At 42.7% G+C, this 17,174-nt stretch overlaps 1 protein-coding gene across 1 annotated transcript; it reads right to left on the reverse strand.

Moving 5' to 3' along the window:
• Positions 1 to 207: 207 nt before the first annotated feature.
• On the reverse strand, positions 208 to 10,303 carry plgrkt (plasminogen receptor, C-terminal lysine transmembrane protein). Its single transcript, XM_035396782.1, has 5 exons — positions 10,117 to 10,303; positions 8,363 to 8,447; positions 7,588 to 7,718; positions 5,970 to 6,079; positions 208 to 1,488 (listed from the first exon to the last, which is right to left on the reverse strand). The coding sequence occupies exons 2-5, from the start codon at positions 8,441 to 8,443 to the stop codon at positions 1,367 to 1,369; spliced, it is 444 nt and encodes a 147-aa protein (XP_035252673.1). The 5' UTR covers positions 8,444 to 8,447; positions 10,117 to 10,303; the 3' UTR covers positions 208 to 1,366.
• Positions 10,304 to 17,174: the final 6,871 nt, after the last annotated feature.

The raw sequence follows: 17,174 nt of genomic DNA on the forward strand, positions 1-17,174 counted from the left end.
CTTGGGTACACTGAATCACATGACAGCACATCACCTGTATCCATAAACAAACATACTCAAACCGCTTGTTCCTGGAAACCCACAGGGTTTGCTGGTTTCTGCCATTACTCAGCACTTAGGTGAAGCAGTTGGCTTCGCAGTGAACTCGCCTGTTTTCTTGGGTCTGAAATTTTAGGGGGGGGGGGGGGGGGGGGGGGGGGGTGGGGGGGGGGGGGAAAAACCAGAAACCAACCTGCGGCTCTCCAGGACTAGGGTTTCAGACCCCTTCCCTCAAAGTCTCATCCTTACACCCCTGGGTCTCGCCCAGTCCCAGGCAAAAAACCAGCGGTTTCTGGGTTCACGACCCAGACACAGATAGAGTTACAGTCTGCAGGCGTGGGTTTGTATGCAGGGACGCGGTTTTTCCTGACCATGCGAAGAAATGCTGCTTTCCAGACCCTGAGTGCGTTGACCAGACAGAGGATTTGAGCGAGTCGTAAGCACACACACCTCGAGCTTCTCCGCACTCCTTGCTAGCTCAAAGTGGGACAGAACGTCAAACAGTAAAACCGAACCGTACCAGCCCGGCACTGTCCAGGATCCGAAAGTCACCATTTCCCGATCGATCGATCGATCAGGGGAAAGCAACATCCCTGGAACTTCACACGTCAACACAGATGGACAAAAACTAAATAAATACTAGTGCAACCAGCTTAGTATCAAGCAAAAAAAATGCTACAGTGCTTCATGGGTCTATGACCAACTTGCCAAGTGACTATTTCAGTTTCTCTGCTTAATACTTCCCTCCCCAACCCACCCCACCAACAACAAGAAATATGACAAAAACATAGATATTGATTTTTGACATAAATACCCAATACCAATTTAAATTCTTTGGATGCAAGTTTGAGGAAAAAAAGTGGCACTCATTTTTATTCCTCAATTCCCTCACGTCGGTAATTCACGAGGGAAGGAATTTGAGCTCCATATTCATAAAGGATCTCAGGTTAGGAGCGCTGAACTAGGATCAGTTTAGCATTTTAGCTCATGATGGATAAGGTTTGGATAAGGACAGGGAAACCTGATCCGAGATCAGCTCTCCTACTGAGACGCATCTTGATGGTTTCTTCCCGACCCTCTTCGCCCCCTAGTGTTCAATCTCGGTAACTGCACAATCCCCTGCCCATCCCCCAGGCACAAAGCTGATTTGATTTGTGTGTGTGTGTGTGCCTCTGTGTGTGCGTGAGTGTGTGTGTTGAATACTTTGAGTAGCTGTCATAGCCAGATATTGCCATATCATAAGCGTTAATAATCAGGTGTTTGCATCTGTGTGTGAGTTGTAGATGATTCCCCTTTGGGCAGTGGGAGAGTGGAGACTTGTGGAGGGTCACTTCTCGAAGAAAAGGTGCGCTTGGGTTCGCCGGGCCTTCTCGATGCTCTCGAACGTGGGCGCCCCGTGAGGTAGATCCAAGCGCTCGTGTTCCGATACCATGATGGCCTCTGCCTCCCCTGGAACAGCACATACGCGGGTTCAACATTTATCATAAACCACAGCTTCAACATTATCCCCCAAATTTAACATTAGCGTGAACATGTCAATGTTCATGTAGAATGAACACCAAATTCAACATTTAGCATGAATCTAATGTTCAGTATTAAGCATCATCAGAAAACTGAACATTTAGCATGGGTTCGACATTTGGAATGAACCCCAAGTTCAGGATTTCACATTCAATAAGCATAAACCGCAACTCAAAATTACTCTACTGAAAAATAAGGATAACCTCCAGGATAATCTCCAGGTTCAATATTTGAATTCCCAATTCGGTATTTAGAAGGAACCTTAACTCAACATTTAGGATGAACACCAAGTTCAACATTTAGCTTAAACCCTGAAGCAAAAACTCCAGCTGCACCTGAAGTTGAGACTTTGTTTTACTTTCCCTTTTCACGAGAACATGATAAATCTAACTTTTATAATTTTTATATTTCAGTAAAAAATGAGGAATATGTCCACAAAAAGCTCAAACTGAAATATTTATATTTCATTATAGCAGAAAATTAAACTTTTTAAATTATTAATCGTTCATTGAAAACATCCAATTTTGTCTCCGCCTTTCGAAGCAGCAGGGCAAGGAGGCCAGACCGGGGCTTACCAGTTATCCATCAAAACCTCACATTCCCCGAACGAATAAAAACAGCAGCGGGAGCAGATGCACTCGATGTGTGAGTCATTTGTGACCCAAGGAAATCTCATTCTGATCTAGGCCAAACGGTCGTGATTAAGAGGTGACGAGAAACGCGACGCGTGACAGCTTTCGCTTTCGGCAGTGCCGCGAGTCCTCCATTTTGGATCTGAGGAGCCAGGAGCCGAGCCGTTTTCCACTGACCCGGCTCGCAGATCAGCTACACCGCGCGCGGTGAACAAATCACACTCCCGCAGGTTAACGAGACGTGGCGGGATGGCTGTGTGTCTTTGTGGCCCCGCCCAAGGAGACGAGACTCGGAAAGTTCTAGGCCGGAGGGCTTCAAAGGCCTCATCGGGATGAGGCTCTTATCGGTTACCAAGGTTACGGCATGGGAAAGAGAGGAACAGCTTGTTACTGGCTGATGCAGGTCATTTGTATGTAGTCGTTGTTATGTGACACTCTTCAAAGTCAAAGTCAAAGTGTTTTTATTTGTCAAGTGCACAGTATAACACAAGGTCATACTGAGCAAATAAATTCTTATGACATGGCAGGCAGCAACTACATAGAAGCAAGAGCAAAAATATCAAAAAATATCTCAAATATACATAATATTAAACATAATATTAAACATTAGCAGCAGAAACCAGCCTGTACAGATGGGGGATATGGACAGCGAGAATAGGAGTATTAAATATTTAAATATCAAACATATAAAGTGCAGGAGTGCTGATGAATATGTGCATAAGATTGTGATAATGTACATTGAACGTATATAGGAAGTGAAGGAGCATACATAGGAGGTCATGTGATCAATGTGATCCCTGAGATTAATGTTGCTGGTTGAGAAGCCTGATGGCCTGGGGGGAAAAAACTGTTTGTGAGTCTGGTCTACTCTTACAAAGTAGCTTGCTCTGGTTGACCTGACGGTAAGGCTGTTGTCGGTTTCTTTCTCCTTCTCCTTCCCCCCCCCCCCCCCCCAAAGAAAAACACAAGAATTAAAAAGTTGCTCCCTTATCTATGCACAAATCTAAGGTGTTCTTGTTGTCTCCTCTCCTGGAAGGTTTTATTACCTCTCTGAAGAACCACCGGGGTTCAAAGCTATTCAGAGCACCAGGGGTCCAGCACTGCCACATCACAGCACAGGATCAGTACCGGCTTTGAATTTAAAGCTTTAATGCCCAACCCGTGACGTTCATTTTGGTTCTGAAAGTCATATTCAAATTGAAAATCTGAATTACCTCCTAATTGGGTCTTGATTGGTCTTGATTAAAAGCAACCAGCATTTTGATATTATGCTGGTTCGCTTAGCTCCGCTTCAAATATAAGTTCACTTTAACTAACAGTAATTGTCAGGTTTTAAGTGAGCTAGTCCTCGCCATAAATGACCCACCCCCCATCATCACCCAATCAAGATCAACCTCCCCAGTCCCGACAGGGTGAGGTGCCTATGACTGCTGAGGGCTGGTCACATCTTTATATTGGCGTTTTGTGCAGAATCGATATCTGGGCCCCAGTTTGCCTTATTCTCTGGCTGTATATGCTGGTGCGTTGTGGGATAGCTTGGGACAGACATGCAGTAGTTTGAAGATCTCTCTTTGATATAGATCTTTTGTCATTTTAGCTTGTTTAATTTGTCTTTAGATTGCTATTAATGAATTTGGCAAATGATAATTGTCATCCTAGATAATAATTACTAAATTAAATCAAATAAAATATACTTTTTAATGAAGGATCAGTTGTTTTAGCATGCAATACCACTTGTGTTCAGTACTGACAGTATGAACATTACCCAACGGCACTGATCGTTTCTGGATTCCGGAAAAGACATATTTCATAAGACTCTGCTGATTAATGCCTATTAATGCCAGATTTATTTATTTTTTAAAATATGGTTTTTGGATTCCACGTCATAAACTAAATCAATATTCCTAGTAGTGTTTGATTGCTCAGTCTCAATAAAACCATCTCACAACTGGCCTAACAGCGAGGTGGCAGCGCACCAAAGGTATGCTGTTTGGGTGCCATCCAAAACAAAAGCAACACTCAATTACCTCGCTGGTAAGAGGGCACGTTTTCGGACTGTAAAACACGCAGAGCATAACAGGCAACAGAAACTGATGCTCATTACGTTGTCCTGTCTGACTTGCTGCCAAGCCCTACACTTTAATTCAGCGAAAATCTTCTGGCGGCGCAAGAGTAATGACGCTCGACCCCTAATCGCTAATTTAGGGCACGGCATTGCGCTTATTCAAATATCGGGAATGGTCATTTAAGTAGATTTCCGTAAATCAATTGCTGTAGGCCGATGTGTCGCGAATCAATCTTTCGACGCGCGGCTGCGTCCCCCGATTCGGGTGTCGTTTAACGGAGTCTGAGTTCAGCGAGAGCAGACTCCGTCAATCAGTCCCGAGGACGGGATTCTGGAGGCGAGCACCGTGATCAAAAGTCGCTTCCTGGAAAATGCAACCGCAGCCTTAAAGCCTTATGCGCAAGCTGCATGTATGCAGTGTAGAGTCACCCGATGCAGTAGCTGCATGTATGCAGTGTAGATTCACCCGATGCAGTAGCTGCATGTATGCAGTGTAGATTCACCCGATACAGTAGCTGCATGTATGCAGTGTAGATTCACCCGATGCAGTAGCTGCATGTATGCAGTGTAGATTTACCTGATGCAGTAGCTGCATGTATGCAGTGTAGATTCACCTGATGCAGTAGCTGAATGTATGCAGTGTAGATTTACCCGATGCAGTAGCTGCATGTATGCAGTGTAGATCTACCTGATGCACTAGCTGCATGTATGCAGTGCAGATTTACCCGATGCAGTAGCTGCATGTATGCAGTGTAGATTCACCCGATGCAGTAGCTGCATGTATGCAGTGTAGATTCACCCGATGCAGTAGCTGCATGTATGCAGTGTAGATTCACCCGATGCAGTAGCTGCATGTATGCAGTGTAGATTCACCCGATGCAGTAGCTGCATGTATGCAGTGTAGATTCACCCGATGCAGTAGCTGCATGTATGCAGGGTAGATTCACCCGATGCAGAAGCTGCATGTATGCAGTGTAGATTCACCCGATGCAGTAGCTGCATGTATGCAGTGTAGATTCACCCGATGCAGTAGCTGCATGTATGCAGTGTAGATTTACCCGATGCAGTAGCTGCATGTATGCAGGGTAGATTCACCTGATGCAGAAGCTGCATGTATGCAGGGTAGATTCACCTGATGCAGAAGCTGCATCTATGCAGGGTAGATTTACCTCTCTATGCGCTAGCTGCATGTATGCAGGGTAGATTCACCTGATGCAGTAGCTGCAGGTATACAGGGTAGATGCACCTGATGCAGTAGCTGCATGTATGCAGGGTAGATCCACCTGATGCAGAAGCTGCATGTATGCAGAGTAGATTCACCTGATGCAGAAGCTGCATGTATGCAGAGTAGATTCACCTGATGCAGAAGCTGCATGTATGCAGGGTAGATTCACCTGATGCAGAAGCTGCATCTATGCAGGGTAGATTTACCTCTCTATGCGCTAGCTGCATGTATGCAGGGTAGATTCACCTGATGCAGTAGCTGCAGGTATACAGGGTAGATGCACCTGATGCAGTAGCTGCATGTATGCAGGGTAGATCCACCTGATGCAGAAGCTGCATGTATGCAGAGTAGATTCACCCGATGCAGTAGCCGCATGTATGCAGTGTAGATTCACCCAATGCAGCGTTGATCTACCTCTCATGCAGTAGCTGCATGTATGCAGTGTATATTTACCTCTGATGCGCTAGCTGCATGTATGCAGATTTACCTTTCATGCGCTGCATTAGCGTCCCGTACGCCAGGTCTATCTGGTAGGCCAGGATAAAGCTGAGGGGAACCACTGGAGCCAAGAGCCCTGGCCTCTTTCTCTTCAGAGCTCTGAGAATAAAACATGCATACCGTTTATATGTATGTGTCTGCACCAAAATAAATACAGTAAAATTACATAACTACTTTTTCAGAGAAGACTTAAAGTACAAATGAAATACAGAATCTTCATTATATAAAATTAATTAAATACATTTGCACACTACTGGATATATATTTGGGTTAAATGTTTTTGGAAATATCAAGAGTTATGATAATTACTAGCCTCACTTGTCAGGCTCATAATCTTACAGTGCTATGAGACTGACCGAGTTGCTCATAACCTTACAGTGCTATGAGCCTGACCAAGTTGCTTATAACCTTACAGTGCTATGAGCCTGATCAAGTTGCTCACAACCTTACAGTGCTATGAGCCTGACCGAGTTGCTTATAACCTAATAGTGGTATGAGCCTGACCAGGCAGACATTTAGATGTGTGATAAGTCCCATCACAAGTTCAGGGCATGTGCTTTGCAAAATAAACCAATGGTAAGTTACTTCAGACAAATCACAGACCTGCATAGGAAGAGTTTCAATTGGAGGCCATCTCAACCAATGACCTACACCAACAGATTGCAGGATAAATCTCAGCAGAATCAATCAGATTGCAGAAAACTGGAAATTCCCAAGCATCCAGAAAGGGAAGTAGCAGTTTAATCGGATTAGTTTCACACCAGAAATTCTGCAATCTGATTGGTTTGAGAAAGAAAGTTTTATCCAGCACAGAGTTGCATAGTATGTATCTGGTAGGGCTGGGCGATATACCCACAATGATACTGATCGAATGCAATAACAGTCTTTGCCACCGTATGGCACATTACGTTTCTTTTATACCTGATGCAGTAGCATACAACCACGTTTCAGAGACCGCATGAAATTCTTCCAGAAAAACAATTTAATGACTTATCTATTGGGTATTGATAAGACAGCCAATCAGCAGCAAGGTCATAGAGCTTCCACGTGATCATACAATATGTTTTTATCAATCATATGCATAGCTGCAAGGTCTTGCTGCTGATTGGGTGGCTTATGGACACCCAATACATAACAGTGTTGATGGTCTTTTTTCTGGAGGCGTTTCACACAGCCACTGAAACCTGGTTGTTTACAACCGCATCAGGCGTAATTAAAGAGGAAAAGGCGAAAAGAAAGGCAATACACCACATGGTGGCGACAACCGTAACTGCATTCGATAATTATTGTCGCTGTATATCGGCCAACCCTTGTACGTGGGTTTACTGACACATCTGCAGAGAATTTTTGGTCTTGACTGAAGCCTCACCAACACAGAAATATGATTCCTCAGGAGTAACTGGCCGTTTGTTTACCAGTAAAGCAAATCTCTAGAAGGTTAATTATTTTACAACGGAGTCAATATGGTCAGGCTCACAGTACCATACGTTTGACCTGCTCATTGTAACAGAACCATGTGGGGTCTGACAACTCAGGCCTGTGTCTAGATCGACTCTACCCTGCAGTGAGCCCCAGGGTTGCCAGACTGAATGATGCACCATTCCTACCCAGCAGTGAGTCCCAGGGTTGCCAGACTGAAGAATGCACCGTAGTAGTTGAGGAACTCCCTGGACCATGCGATCTGCATAGCCATCTGCCGCTCCCTCATCTGGTTCTGCATCTGAATCTGGCGCTCCAACTGAGTACCCAACAGAGTGAATGACTTCAAAATGCAGGACAACGGAAAGAGGATCCACACAAGTGCAAACTAATAACTGCTGGGTTTTGTAGTTTTCCTCCGAGCAAGCAGCAAACTTAAGCACTGGAAACCAAGTGTGCGGACTCTGTAGCCAATTAGCAACTTATATTAATTACTTCAGTGCTGAACCTGAAAAATCACATCAAAAACTGTAGCTTTCCAGGACTGAAGTTTCAGAAGTGCTATAGCATGCTTCACGTCCTTTACGCTCATCTCTGTATTGTTGATCTTTGCTGTTATTTTATTGTATGTTCTGGTGAACAGAGGACAGTCACAGTCAGATAAAGAGTTCTGTTTCAGTCATAAACTATTAAGCTTCAAACAGGACTGGCTCAGAAAACAGAATTAAGGAAAGCAGCATACAGCATGCGGACCACAGTAATTACAGTTCCGCGCTAATTAGCTTGCATGTCTGTGGCAACCCCTTTGAGTTAAGTAGCCGTATGATCCATGACATAAGAGCACTTTTCTCTGATGAAGGCAATATGCTGGAATATGAGTCTTTCAGTTGGCTGTTGATGATCTTTCACAAAGGTTTAAACACTTTTTCTGAAAATTCCCGACAAAAAAGAGACAAATCTAACCTGGAGTCGTGAGTTGAGGACCATGAATTCCTGTTGCTTCTTCAGGCTCTGATCCATGGACTTAGACATAAGGAACCCCATTGTGCTGAAGGTAAATTTAAAACACAAACACATCAGTATATGAATATCAGTGTGGCTTATTAATTACAAAACCACAGTAATATGCAATTTGTTATGACAAGTATGATGTAATACACAGCATAATAATCTTATAAACAGTATATGAAGGAACTGGGCCACACGCAGGACAGAACAGTGCCTCAGGACAACAGTACCCTTCGTTTTCAAAGGGTGCAGATCTCTTGTGTCCAGGCAATGCGGCTCTAAATGGATCACAGTGCTTTACTGTCTATGTAGTATTCTATAACCGAGAAATTATTCTCCGTAAAATGGATTTCATACTGTGCGCCTATTAAAGCGTCACGGCGATATGTACAGTACAACACTTCGAAAGGTGGTCTCCTGTCAATTGCAGCTGGTTTGCTTTTTGAGTACAGAGTTAAGCATTCCATCACAGAGAAAAGTATGTATACAGTCTGCAGAACTACGGAAATTTCAAGGTCGTGAGAAGAACACAAACAAAATGCGGTTTGCCTCAAAAGTTCCTTTACCGATTAAAAAGATGATTATGATGATTAACCTGTCTCGGTGATTAACTATCAGCAGACATATACATACACACAGAAGACAGACGAAGCAATCTCACAACGTAGAACCTCTAGATAATCAGGAAGATCAAGTTACAGACAATAACTCAATGGGAATTCGGAAATTTGAATACATATATTCTGAGTTTTCAAAAAACAAAATGTTGAGGAACACGGGTCAACAGCAGCTGGTATAAAAACTGTGTAGTTTTAAAAGTATGTAGTATTAAAATCAGTGAGCCCTCCAAAACTACGCAGTGACTAGTCTACTGTTCATACTTGTACGGAATTTTCGTGAGGGTGTTTTTAGCATCGGATTACGAAATGGCTGGGGGGGGGGGCTGTTATATACAAGACTATGTTTTAGATTTACATTAAATCTGGGTATTGCGACCTCTTTCACGCAGTCTGTAAAGATGCCAATATCTACTATTTCAAAATCATACTATTATTAGGCAGCTGTCCTTGTCTGTAACTCACTGCTGCCATTGTTTAGAATAACGTACACGATGTTTTATTAAAATCACTCCGGTGTGTCTGGTCTTCTTGTTAAATGTAGGTGTCGGGTCGTGTGTACAAGTCTGTGGCCACCAGAGACTGTAAAAAATAGTGGCCACACACACGACCGTATTGTATTGACGTAGTTCACTCAACCTCAGACCAGACTGGCAGCTGTGGCACTGTTGCATTACATTTCATGTTGTTAGTATGCAAACAAACCAATGCTAAATGGCGCAAGCCTCGGTTTAGCTTGGTACTTTAAAATGATATATTACTCTGTAAATGACTGGTCTGAGCAAGCTGGCTATTAAATGGTCATGCAAACTCGTTCTCCAGTTTATAAGGTAGCTTGTTAACCAGTTAGCTATGATGTTGCCTTGGTATAATATGGCTACAATGAAACGTGCAAACTTGCGGGTACATCCAGTAAACGGGTTAGTACGATTGCGATTCGTCAAAGAACCAGTTAGCATTAGCAAACATGTAAGTTATTGTGCGATAACGTTTTATAGACCCTTAACAAGGGGTAGCTAGCTAGCTAACTTATTTCAAACGGTAGAACGAAGTGGAAAGGCTAGCCAGCTAGATGCGCTAGTGCAATCCTACCTTTTGATTTCTGAAGCTATCTCAACGGAATTGATTACCAAGGAATAAAGTGAAGAAAAATCTATAGAGTGAGATCATAGAGTGAAACGAGACGCTGTCAAGTTCAGCAGGTCAAGCGGTGAAAAGCATGCCAGCGCTTGTACTCCATGCCACCCAATGAACTACAGTTCGGTGGTGCCGCCCAAGTGACGCTTCCGTCTCCGCCTGTCATTGGTCCGCGACAGAGTTTTGGAAACGTCACCGCAAAGGCCAATAATTTCAGTCTGGCCGTAAGTAAAATAATTTAAAGTAATTTCAAAGAATATTTAAAGCCGTTTATTTCGAAGCCGTTTTAATGTTAAGCGATTTTTTTTTTTTTTTTTTTTTTTTTTCGAGAGAGCTTCTTATTAACTGCATGAAGCTTCAGTAACAGAACTAGGACCCTGTGTAGTTCAACGCAGGTCAAACGGGCAGACTAGCCTATCTAGAGCAGGCAAGCGTAGATGTCTTCTCAAAGTTTAGAAAGTGAAACTAATGTACTAGGGAAATTAAAGGGCCAGGACCGGGTAATATACCAGCTATAATCGGACTGATACAGTGTCAAAATCATACATAACCAGTCAAATATTATGCAAACAACAATTCACAAGACATTCTTTTGCTACTTTTTTTTACGGCAGTAGGCCTATGCTTAGATTTTAGGCGTTTGGCCCATTTTTTCAGAAAAATTCAGGGAACATTTTTAGTGATATTTTTTGCTGTTATTTTTGCTATTCTCAGTAGTAGCCATTATTGTCGAATTTGTTTGTTTGTTTGTTCAATAGTTGCTGCTCACATTTATGCTGGAACATCATGAATCAAACTGAATATGTTCTGAGGGAACTGAAGCCTGGCAACAGGAAGAATGTATGAAAAAAATGAGCGCCCATCCATTTTAGAGAAAAGCTTTAAGCCTAAAATTTAGTTTTAAAAAAAGAGAAATTGTTACATGGTTGTTCAAGACAGGACGTGTACATACCATTATTTAATGAGGGATAATATTTTGCTACATACCAAAACTGGTGTTTCATACAGCATTGTAAAAGGATGACTGATAGTTCATTACTCCTGGGACTCAAACTATGGGATTGTGCTTAAAGAGTCCCCAATTTGGCCATTAAAAACACATTTTCACACACAAAAAGTTTACTGACCTACAGTTCTTTAAACATTAATAAAAGCCAAGTTCCAGCTGCTGAGTTATGTTACTGCCGGTCTGCTGTATCGTCTTTTAAAATACTTTTCCGGGTGAGTCTGCGTATGTCTTCACTTAAGTTTGCGAAGAATAGATTTTGAGAAAAGCCTAATCATTTAGCAGTTAGTCCACCAGTTAATCCACCAGCATGCCCCTTGTCGGTACCTGTACATAAAAGGCCTTTATCTGTGCATGCCTGTGTATGAAAAAAAAGGCCCAAAAATCTAAGAAATGTCCAGAGACACTAGCTACAGCAATGTATCCCTATGAGTCTGCAAGTCAGCGTACCCTTTCCTGTAGCTTCATCTTTCAGTATAATGAGCCTGACCAAGTTAACCTTACAGCACTATGAGCCTGACCAGGTTAACCTTACAGTACTGTGAGTCCAGGTTGACACTGATGTGAGATCTGTCCACTCAGTTGTACTTTGCCAATATGCCAGTGGTGAATTACGTCTGCCAAATCATTACATCATTTGGTGAGGCTCCAGTTTGAAATGGCACAGCAAGTGAGGTCATCCATTGATCTTTAACAGAATTCTATCAGAAACTTGTTAGAACCAGATTAATCAAAAGTGAAAAAGAAAGCGCACAGGTAAGCGAGGTACAGACCAGAAGGACATGCAAGTAAAACTCTAAAAGAAAGAAGGGTCGCACACTCTGTTAACTCCAATGCAGATTTTTATCTCCAACGTTTCGGCAGCAAAAGCCCTGACGAAGGCAGCTTTCTGCCGAAACGTTGGAGATAAAAGTCTGCATTGGAGTAAACAGAGTGTGCAACCATTCTTTCTTTTTAAGAACCAATCAGATTGCCAGAAACCAATCTTACAAGCTTCTTTTTCCGGATGCTGTCTGGAGAGATCATCTGAGGTCAAGACGACCTTGTGTGGAGAGAGAAATATTCCCAAATGTATCAGCAGATGGCGTTGTCTACCACATACACACTATAGTTTTAACGCTACATTTTGGCTAAACTGGAAATCAAATAATATAATCATTCATGAAACAACTATATATTATTATAATTATTATTGTTGTTGTTGTCGCTGTTTTGCTGTTGTTGTTGAAAATTAAATAATAATAATAATAATAATAATAATAATAATTAATCTTTTCGGATGATGGTGAGGCAACTGCTTGTTCAGTGAATCAAAAAGCACTGAAGCTAACAGTGACAACAGCTAAAAAACACGAAGAACAGAAAGTTTTGAGTTCCTTCCATCAATGAGACACCAAGAACAGACTCCGAAGCCAATCAAAAGTCTAGAATCAAGACTAGACACCAAAACCTCTCTTTTGCCTGCACCATGGAAGCAATTTAACACACCTGACTCATCAGAAACTCCTGTGAATCCATTTGTCCCAAACATTATAGCGCCCTTGCTCTTAATTGGGGGACTATGCATAAATAATGTACTATAATTTCTTAATGGTAATGTACAATAATATCCCTTAATTAGAGGTGTAAATCTGCACTTTGACCACATGTGAATTGTTTGATTACAATTTTAAACTTGTGGAGTACAGAGTCAAATCAATTAAAAATATGTCTTTGTCCAAAACAAAGACATACTTATGGAGCTCACTATATTGTTTTTTCCTCTGGTTTATTCACAGGTGATGTGCTGGAAGGGGCGTGGCCTGTGATTGGAAGCACCTGTCCTGGCGGTCCGGGGTACGTGGTGCCATAACCAATCAGATTAAAGATCCAAAGTGTATACGGTCTCCGATTTAAATTTTTTCCCCATTCAGTTAAGGAGGAGTTGATAATTATTGCTGTGTGGGGATTTCCAAAATATACGAGCGATATAAATTTAACGAATACTGGTTTAAAAATAGAAAAAAGGCCCACAAGCAATTGATTGTGGGAGTGGGGAGCGATGCCCTGCGACATATCGCAGGATGTGTGCCTTTACCAATTGTTTATTGGTCCTTATTTTTTTTCCATTTGTTACTGTAAACCTTTTTGCTTATATTGTTAATAAATTGCTATTCCTTTTATATGATATGTTGTAGCTGTGACCGACCTGCCGTGACAATATTTAGCGATTTAACATTTAACAGAAATGTTTAATAAATTATGTATATTGCAATATATCTGAACGCAGTTATAATTAGCTCATTTTCTCATGTAATGTTATTAATATCATGTGTCAAAATATCTAAAATAAAGACATGCAGGTAGGCTAATTGGAGACTCTAAATTTCCCATAGGAATGAGTGTGTGAGTGAATGGTGAGTGAATGGTGTGTGTGAACTGCGATAGATTGGCGGCCTGTCCAGGCTGTATTCCTGCCTCTCGCCCAATGCATGCGGGGATAGGCTCCAGCACCCGTGACCCTGCCCAGGATAAGTGGGTATAGATAATGGATAGATTTTGTATTCATATATTGCATTATTTTCCATTTCAGTAAGGGTATAGCTGCAATGCAGAGTTTGTGTAAATGCACATATAAACATATATGATATATAAACATATGAACATACAAATATAGCTAGTTTTTATTAATTTATGCATTTGTTTGTTTCATTTTGTTCCATTTTCTTTGCCTACAGTTACAAGCTCTGTGTAAGGAAAAAGTTTAATATTTCCCCAAAGTTGGGGGTGGTGGGGGTCGGGGTGGGAGTGGTTTGACTTCTCTGTGGATCGTTCATTGGCTGGCCATGACATTCTCGGATGAGTCGTGCAGAAGCGCACATCACCTCATTGTTCAAAGAGCTGATTGGGCACGTGTAATGAGGACATATATGACCCGCTATCAAGCCAGGTGAAATTCAATGGAGAAAGCAAATAAACAGCCTTATCAAAAGACATGTCATTGATTTCTTATTAGAGATTAGACAAAGTCCATATAACAATTGTAACAATTGCCACGTGTTCGAAAGTAAAGGCCACTGATTTTATTATCGCTTTTTTATATCTAGCTTTAGTGGTGCTTTTCTAGCCATCTTCAAAGAAACTTCTGCAAGATGTTTCAACTAAATAATATACAGACGGGTGACAAATTAAAGGAAAAACCAAAAAAAAAGTGTCTTTGCAAGGTGTTGGGCCACCGCAGGCTGCCACAACAGCTTCAATGCGACTTGACACAGATTCTACAAATCTCTACTGGACGGATGGAACACCATTCTTCCAAAAGATATTCCCTCATTTTGTACTTTGATGATGGTAGCGGAGAGCGCTGTCTAACATGTCGGTCCAGATCTCCCATAGATGTTCAATTGGGTTGAGCTCTGGTGACTGCAAAGGCTATAGTATGTGATTCACATGATTTTCATACTCATGAAACCATTCCATCACCCCTCATGCCCTGTGGATGGTCATCCTAGAAGAGATCACTCCTATCACGATATAAATGTTTCATCATAGGATAAAAGTGATCACTCAGCATAACTTTGTATTGATTTTCAGTGAACTTTCCCTCTAAGGGGACATGTGGACCCAAACCATGCCAGGAAAATGCCCTCCACAGCATAACAGAGCCATCAGACCCGCTCACTGCAGAGGTCAAGCATTCAGGCCTGTACTGTTCTCTTGGTGTATGCCACACATCTATCAAAATAAATGACAAAATACTGCTTCTGAAACATTATTTTGTATTTAGAAAATATAAAAATATGTGTATAGTTGTGAAGGCCATAGCACTAGACCATTTTTTCATATTTTAATTTCATTTCCATTTGAACTTTTTTCTTGTTAACTTCCAGTTAGTTTTCCATATAAATATTTGTCAATCCAGGTGAAATGAAAGAGTCTTTTTGCTAAAAACGGAAAAGCAAGTGCACCAAAAAGGGGATCCTGCCATATGTAGGCTACTACATGTTGAACATCACAACAACCCAACTTAATAAAGTAAATTTATGAACATTCGTTTTGGGGTCCCATCAGAAAAAAGTTTAGGAACCCCTGCTCTATACTCCTCATCTCTGGCCTCCCCTACATGACCCCTACATGACCTCTCTCTCACCCAGGGCGACACAACCATGGAACCTCAGAGTGACGCGCTGATGTACTGTGATTTCAGACAGCTACAGAGCTGTGAGGTCGTACCACGACTGCAGACGGCTGCGCAGCTGTGAGGTCGTACCACGACTGCAGACGGCTGCACAGCTGTGAGGTCGTACCACGACTGCAGACGGCTTTGTAGCTGTGAGGTTGTACCACGGCTGCAGACGGCTGCGCAGCTGTGAGGTCGTACCACGACTGCAGACGGCTTTGTAGCTGTGAGGTCCTACCACGGCTGCAGACGGCTGCGCAGCTGTGAGGTCGTACCACGGCTGCAGACGGCTTTGTAGCTGTGAGGTTGTACCACGGCTGCAGACGGCTGCGCAGCTGTATGGTCGTACCACGACTGCAGACGGCTTTGTAGCTGCGAGGTTGTACCATGGCTGCAGACGGCTGCGCAGCTGTGAGGTCGTACCACGGCTGCAGATGGCTGCGCAACTGTGAGGTCGTACCACGGCTGCAGACGACTGCGCAGCTGTGAGGTCGTACCACGGCTGCAGACGACTGCGCAGCTGTGAGGTCGTACCACGGCTGCAGACGGCTGCGCAGCTGTGAGGTCGTACCACGGCTGCGTGGCACCTGGTAAACTCAGGAATCCTGTTTCTGTCGGCCTCCGGGCAGCGCATTTTCCAGAACACCCTGGGATCTTCATTCTTCACATTCACTGGCAGTGTAGTATAGCAGTTTGGGAGCTGGGTTCTTAACCCACAGGCTACAGGTGTGCTTCCCAGTTAGAGCAGTGTGCCTGTGCTCTTTAGAACCCAAATTTCTTCAGCCAAAATACAGCTGCATACAATGGGTGGAGTCCCTCTGTATCTCCTAAATGCAAAATACTGTGTGCATACCCTTTTACATAAAATGGGATAGATTACCCAGATATCCTCCTAAGACCCGACAATTAATTTTTGTCCCCAGTAGGAGGACCATATATTCTATGCTGAAACCTGCACTACAAAGGATACTCCTAAACTAAATTATATTTTTGAAACTTCAACACATTTTATTTCATCCAAGGCACTCGTATTTTGTCAACAATGCTGAAACACTTCTGCCAGTAGGATATAAAAACCTGGGCTGATTCCAACCAGAAGCAACAGTGCCACGTTACTTTTTGAAAGCTCACTGCATGTGCACTGGAATTTGAGAAACTGAAACAGAGTTTGTACCGATCTGCTGCAGATCATGCTGACCGCGCTGCGCGCTCCTTAAATCACCTCTGGGTTAATGATAAAACGCAACGTATTTACTTTTTTATAAGGGCAATCTGTCCGTTGCCATAACAACCAGTTCAGCACTCTGGCACCTGCAAGTCTTTAATGTCTTGCATGGTGAGTCACAGAGAGATTAACTTCAGTGCCTCGCAGGCAACAAAAAAAAAAGACGTTGCCCTTCTGAAATGAAAAGGTACTTAAAATAATAATAGATGTGCGCATGGAGGATTTGGCCAGATCAACCGTGAGGGGGCTCCAGAAAAACAAGTATGGGCTGGTTGTCCTTTCACGCGCGAACTTCCTGCCTCCTCACGATCAAAGGGCTCTCTTTCCCACGCCAGGATGTGAGCGTTTATCCCCCGGCTCAGGTTTTACATTATCGTATTCTGCCGGAGTGAAGTCAGACCACAGCTCCTGTAAACCCACCACATTTTCAGTCCTGTATTCTTAACAGTGAAAGTATGGCGAGTGATCGTCTTGCTGTGCGTGTTCATGTGCTCGTGTTTGAATAGTGCTGATCCTTAACTGCCGATATGCACAGTTGACCACCAATTCGTTTAAATATTTAACATCCAGAATGCAGAAATATGAGAGACTAAGACTGTTTCTGCTATGCCTCTCCCCCTCTG

This window comes from Anguilla anguilla, chromosome 16, assembly GCF_013347855.1.
Source record: "Anguilla anguilla isolate fAngAng1 chromosome 16, fAngAng1.pri, whole genome shotgun sequence".
Classification (NCBI taxonomy): Eukaryota; Metazoa; Chordata; class Actinopteri; order Anguilliformes; family Anguillidae; genus Anguilla; species Anguilla anguilla.

What these genes read in the sequence shown, in the direction of transcription:
- plgrkt (XM_035396782.1), bottom strand. Translation starts at nt 8,443, where the DNA reads ATGGGGTTCCTTATGTCTAAGTCCATGGATCAGAGCCTGAAGAAGCAA. An exon ending in ACCCTGGGACTCACTGCTGG is followed by an intron (nt 6,080 to 7,587) that starts GTAGGAATGGTG and finishes TTTTATTCTCAG; the next exon opens with AGCTCTGAAGAGAAAGAGGC. An exon ending in GCTAATGCAGCGCATGAAAG is followed by an intron (nt 1,489 to 5,969) that starts GTAAATCTGCAT and finishes GTGCTGTTCCAG; the next exon opens with GGGAGGCAGAGGCCATCATG.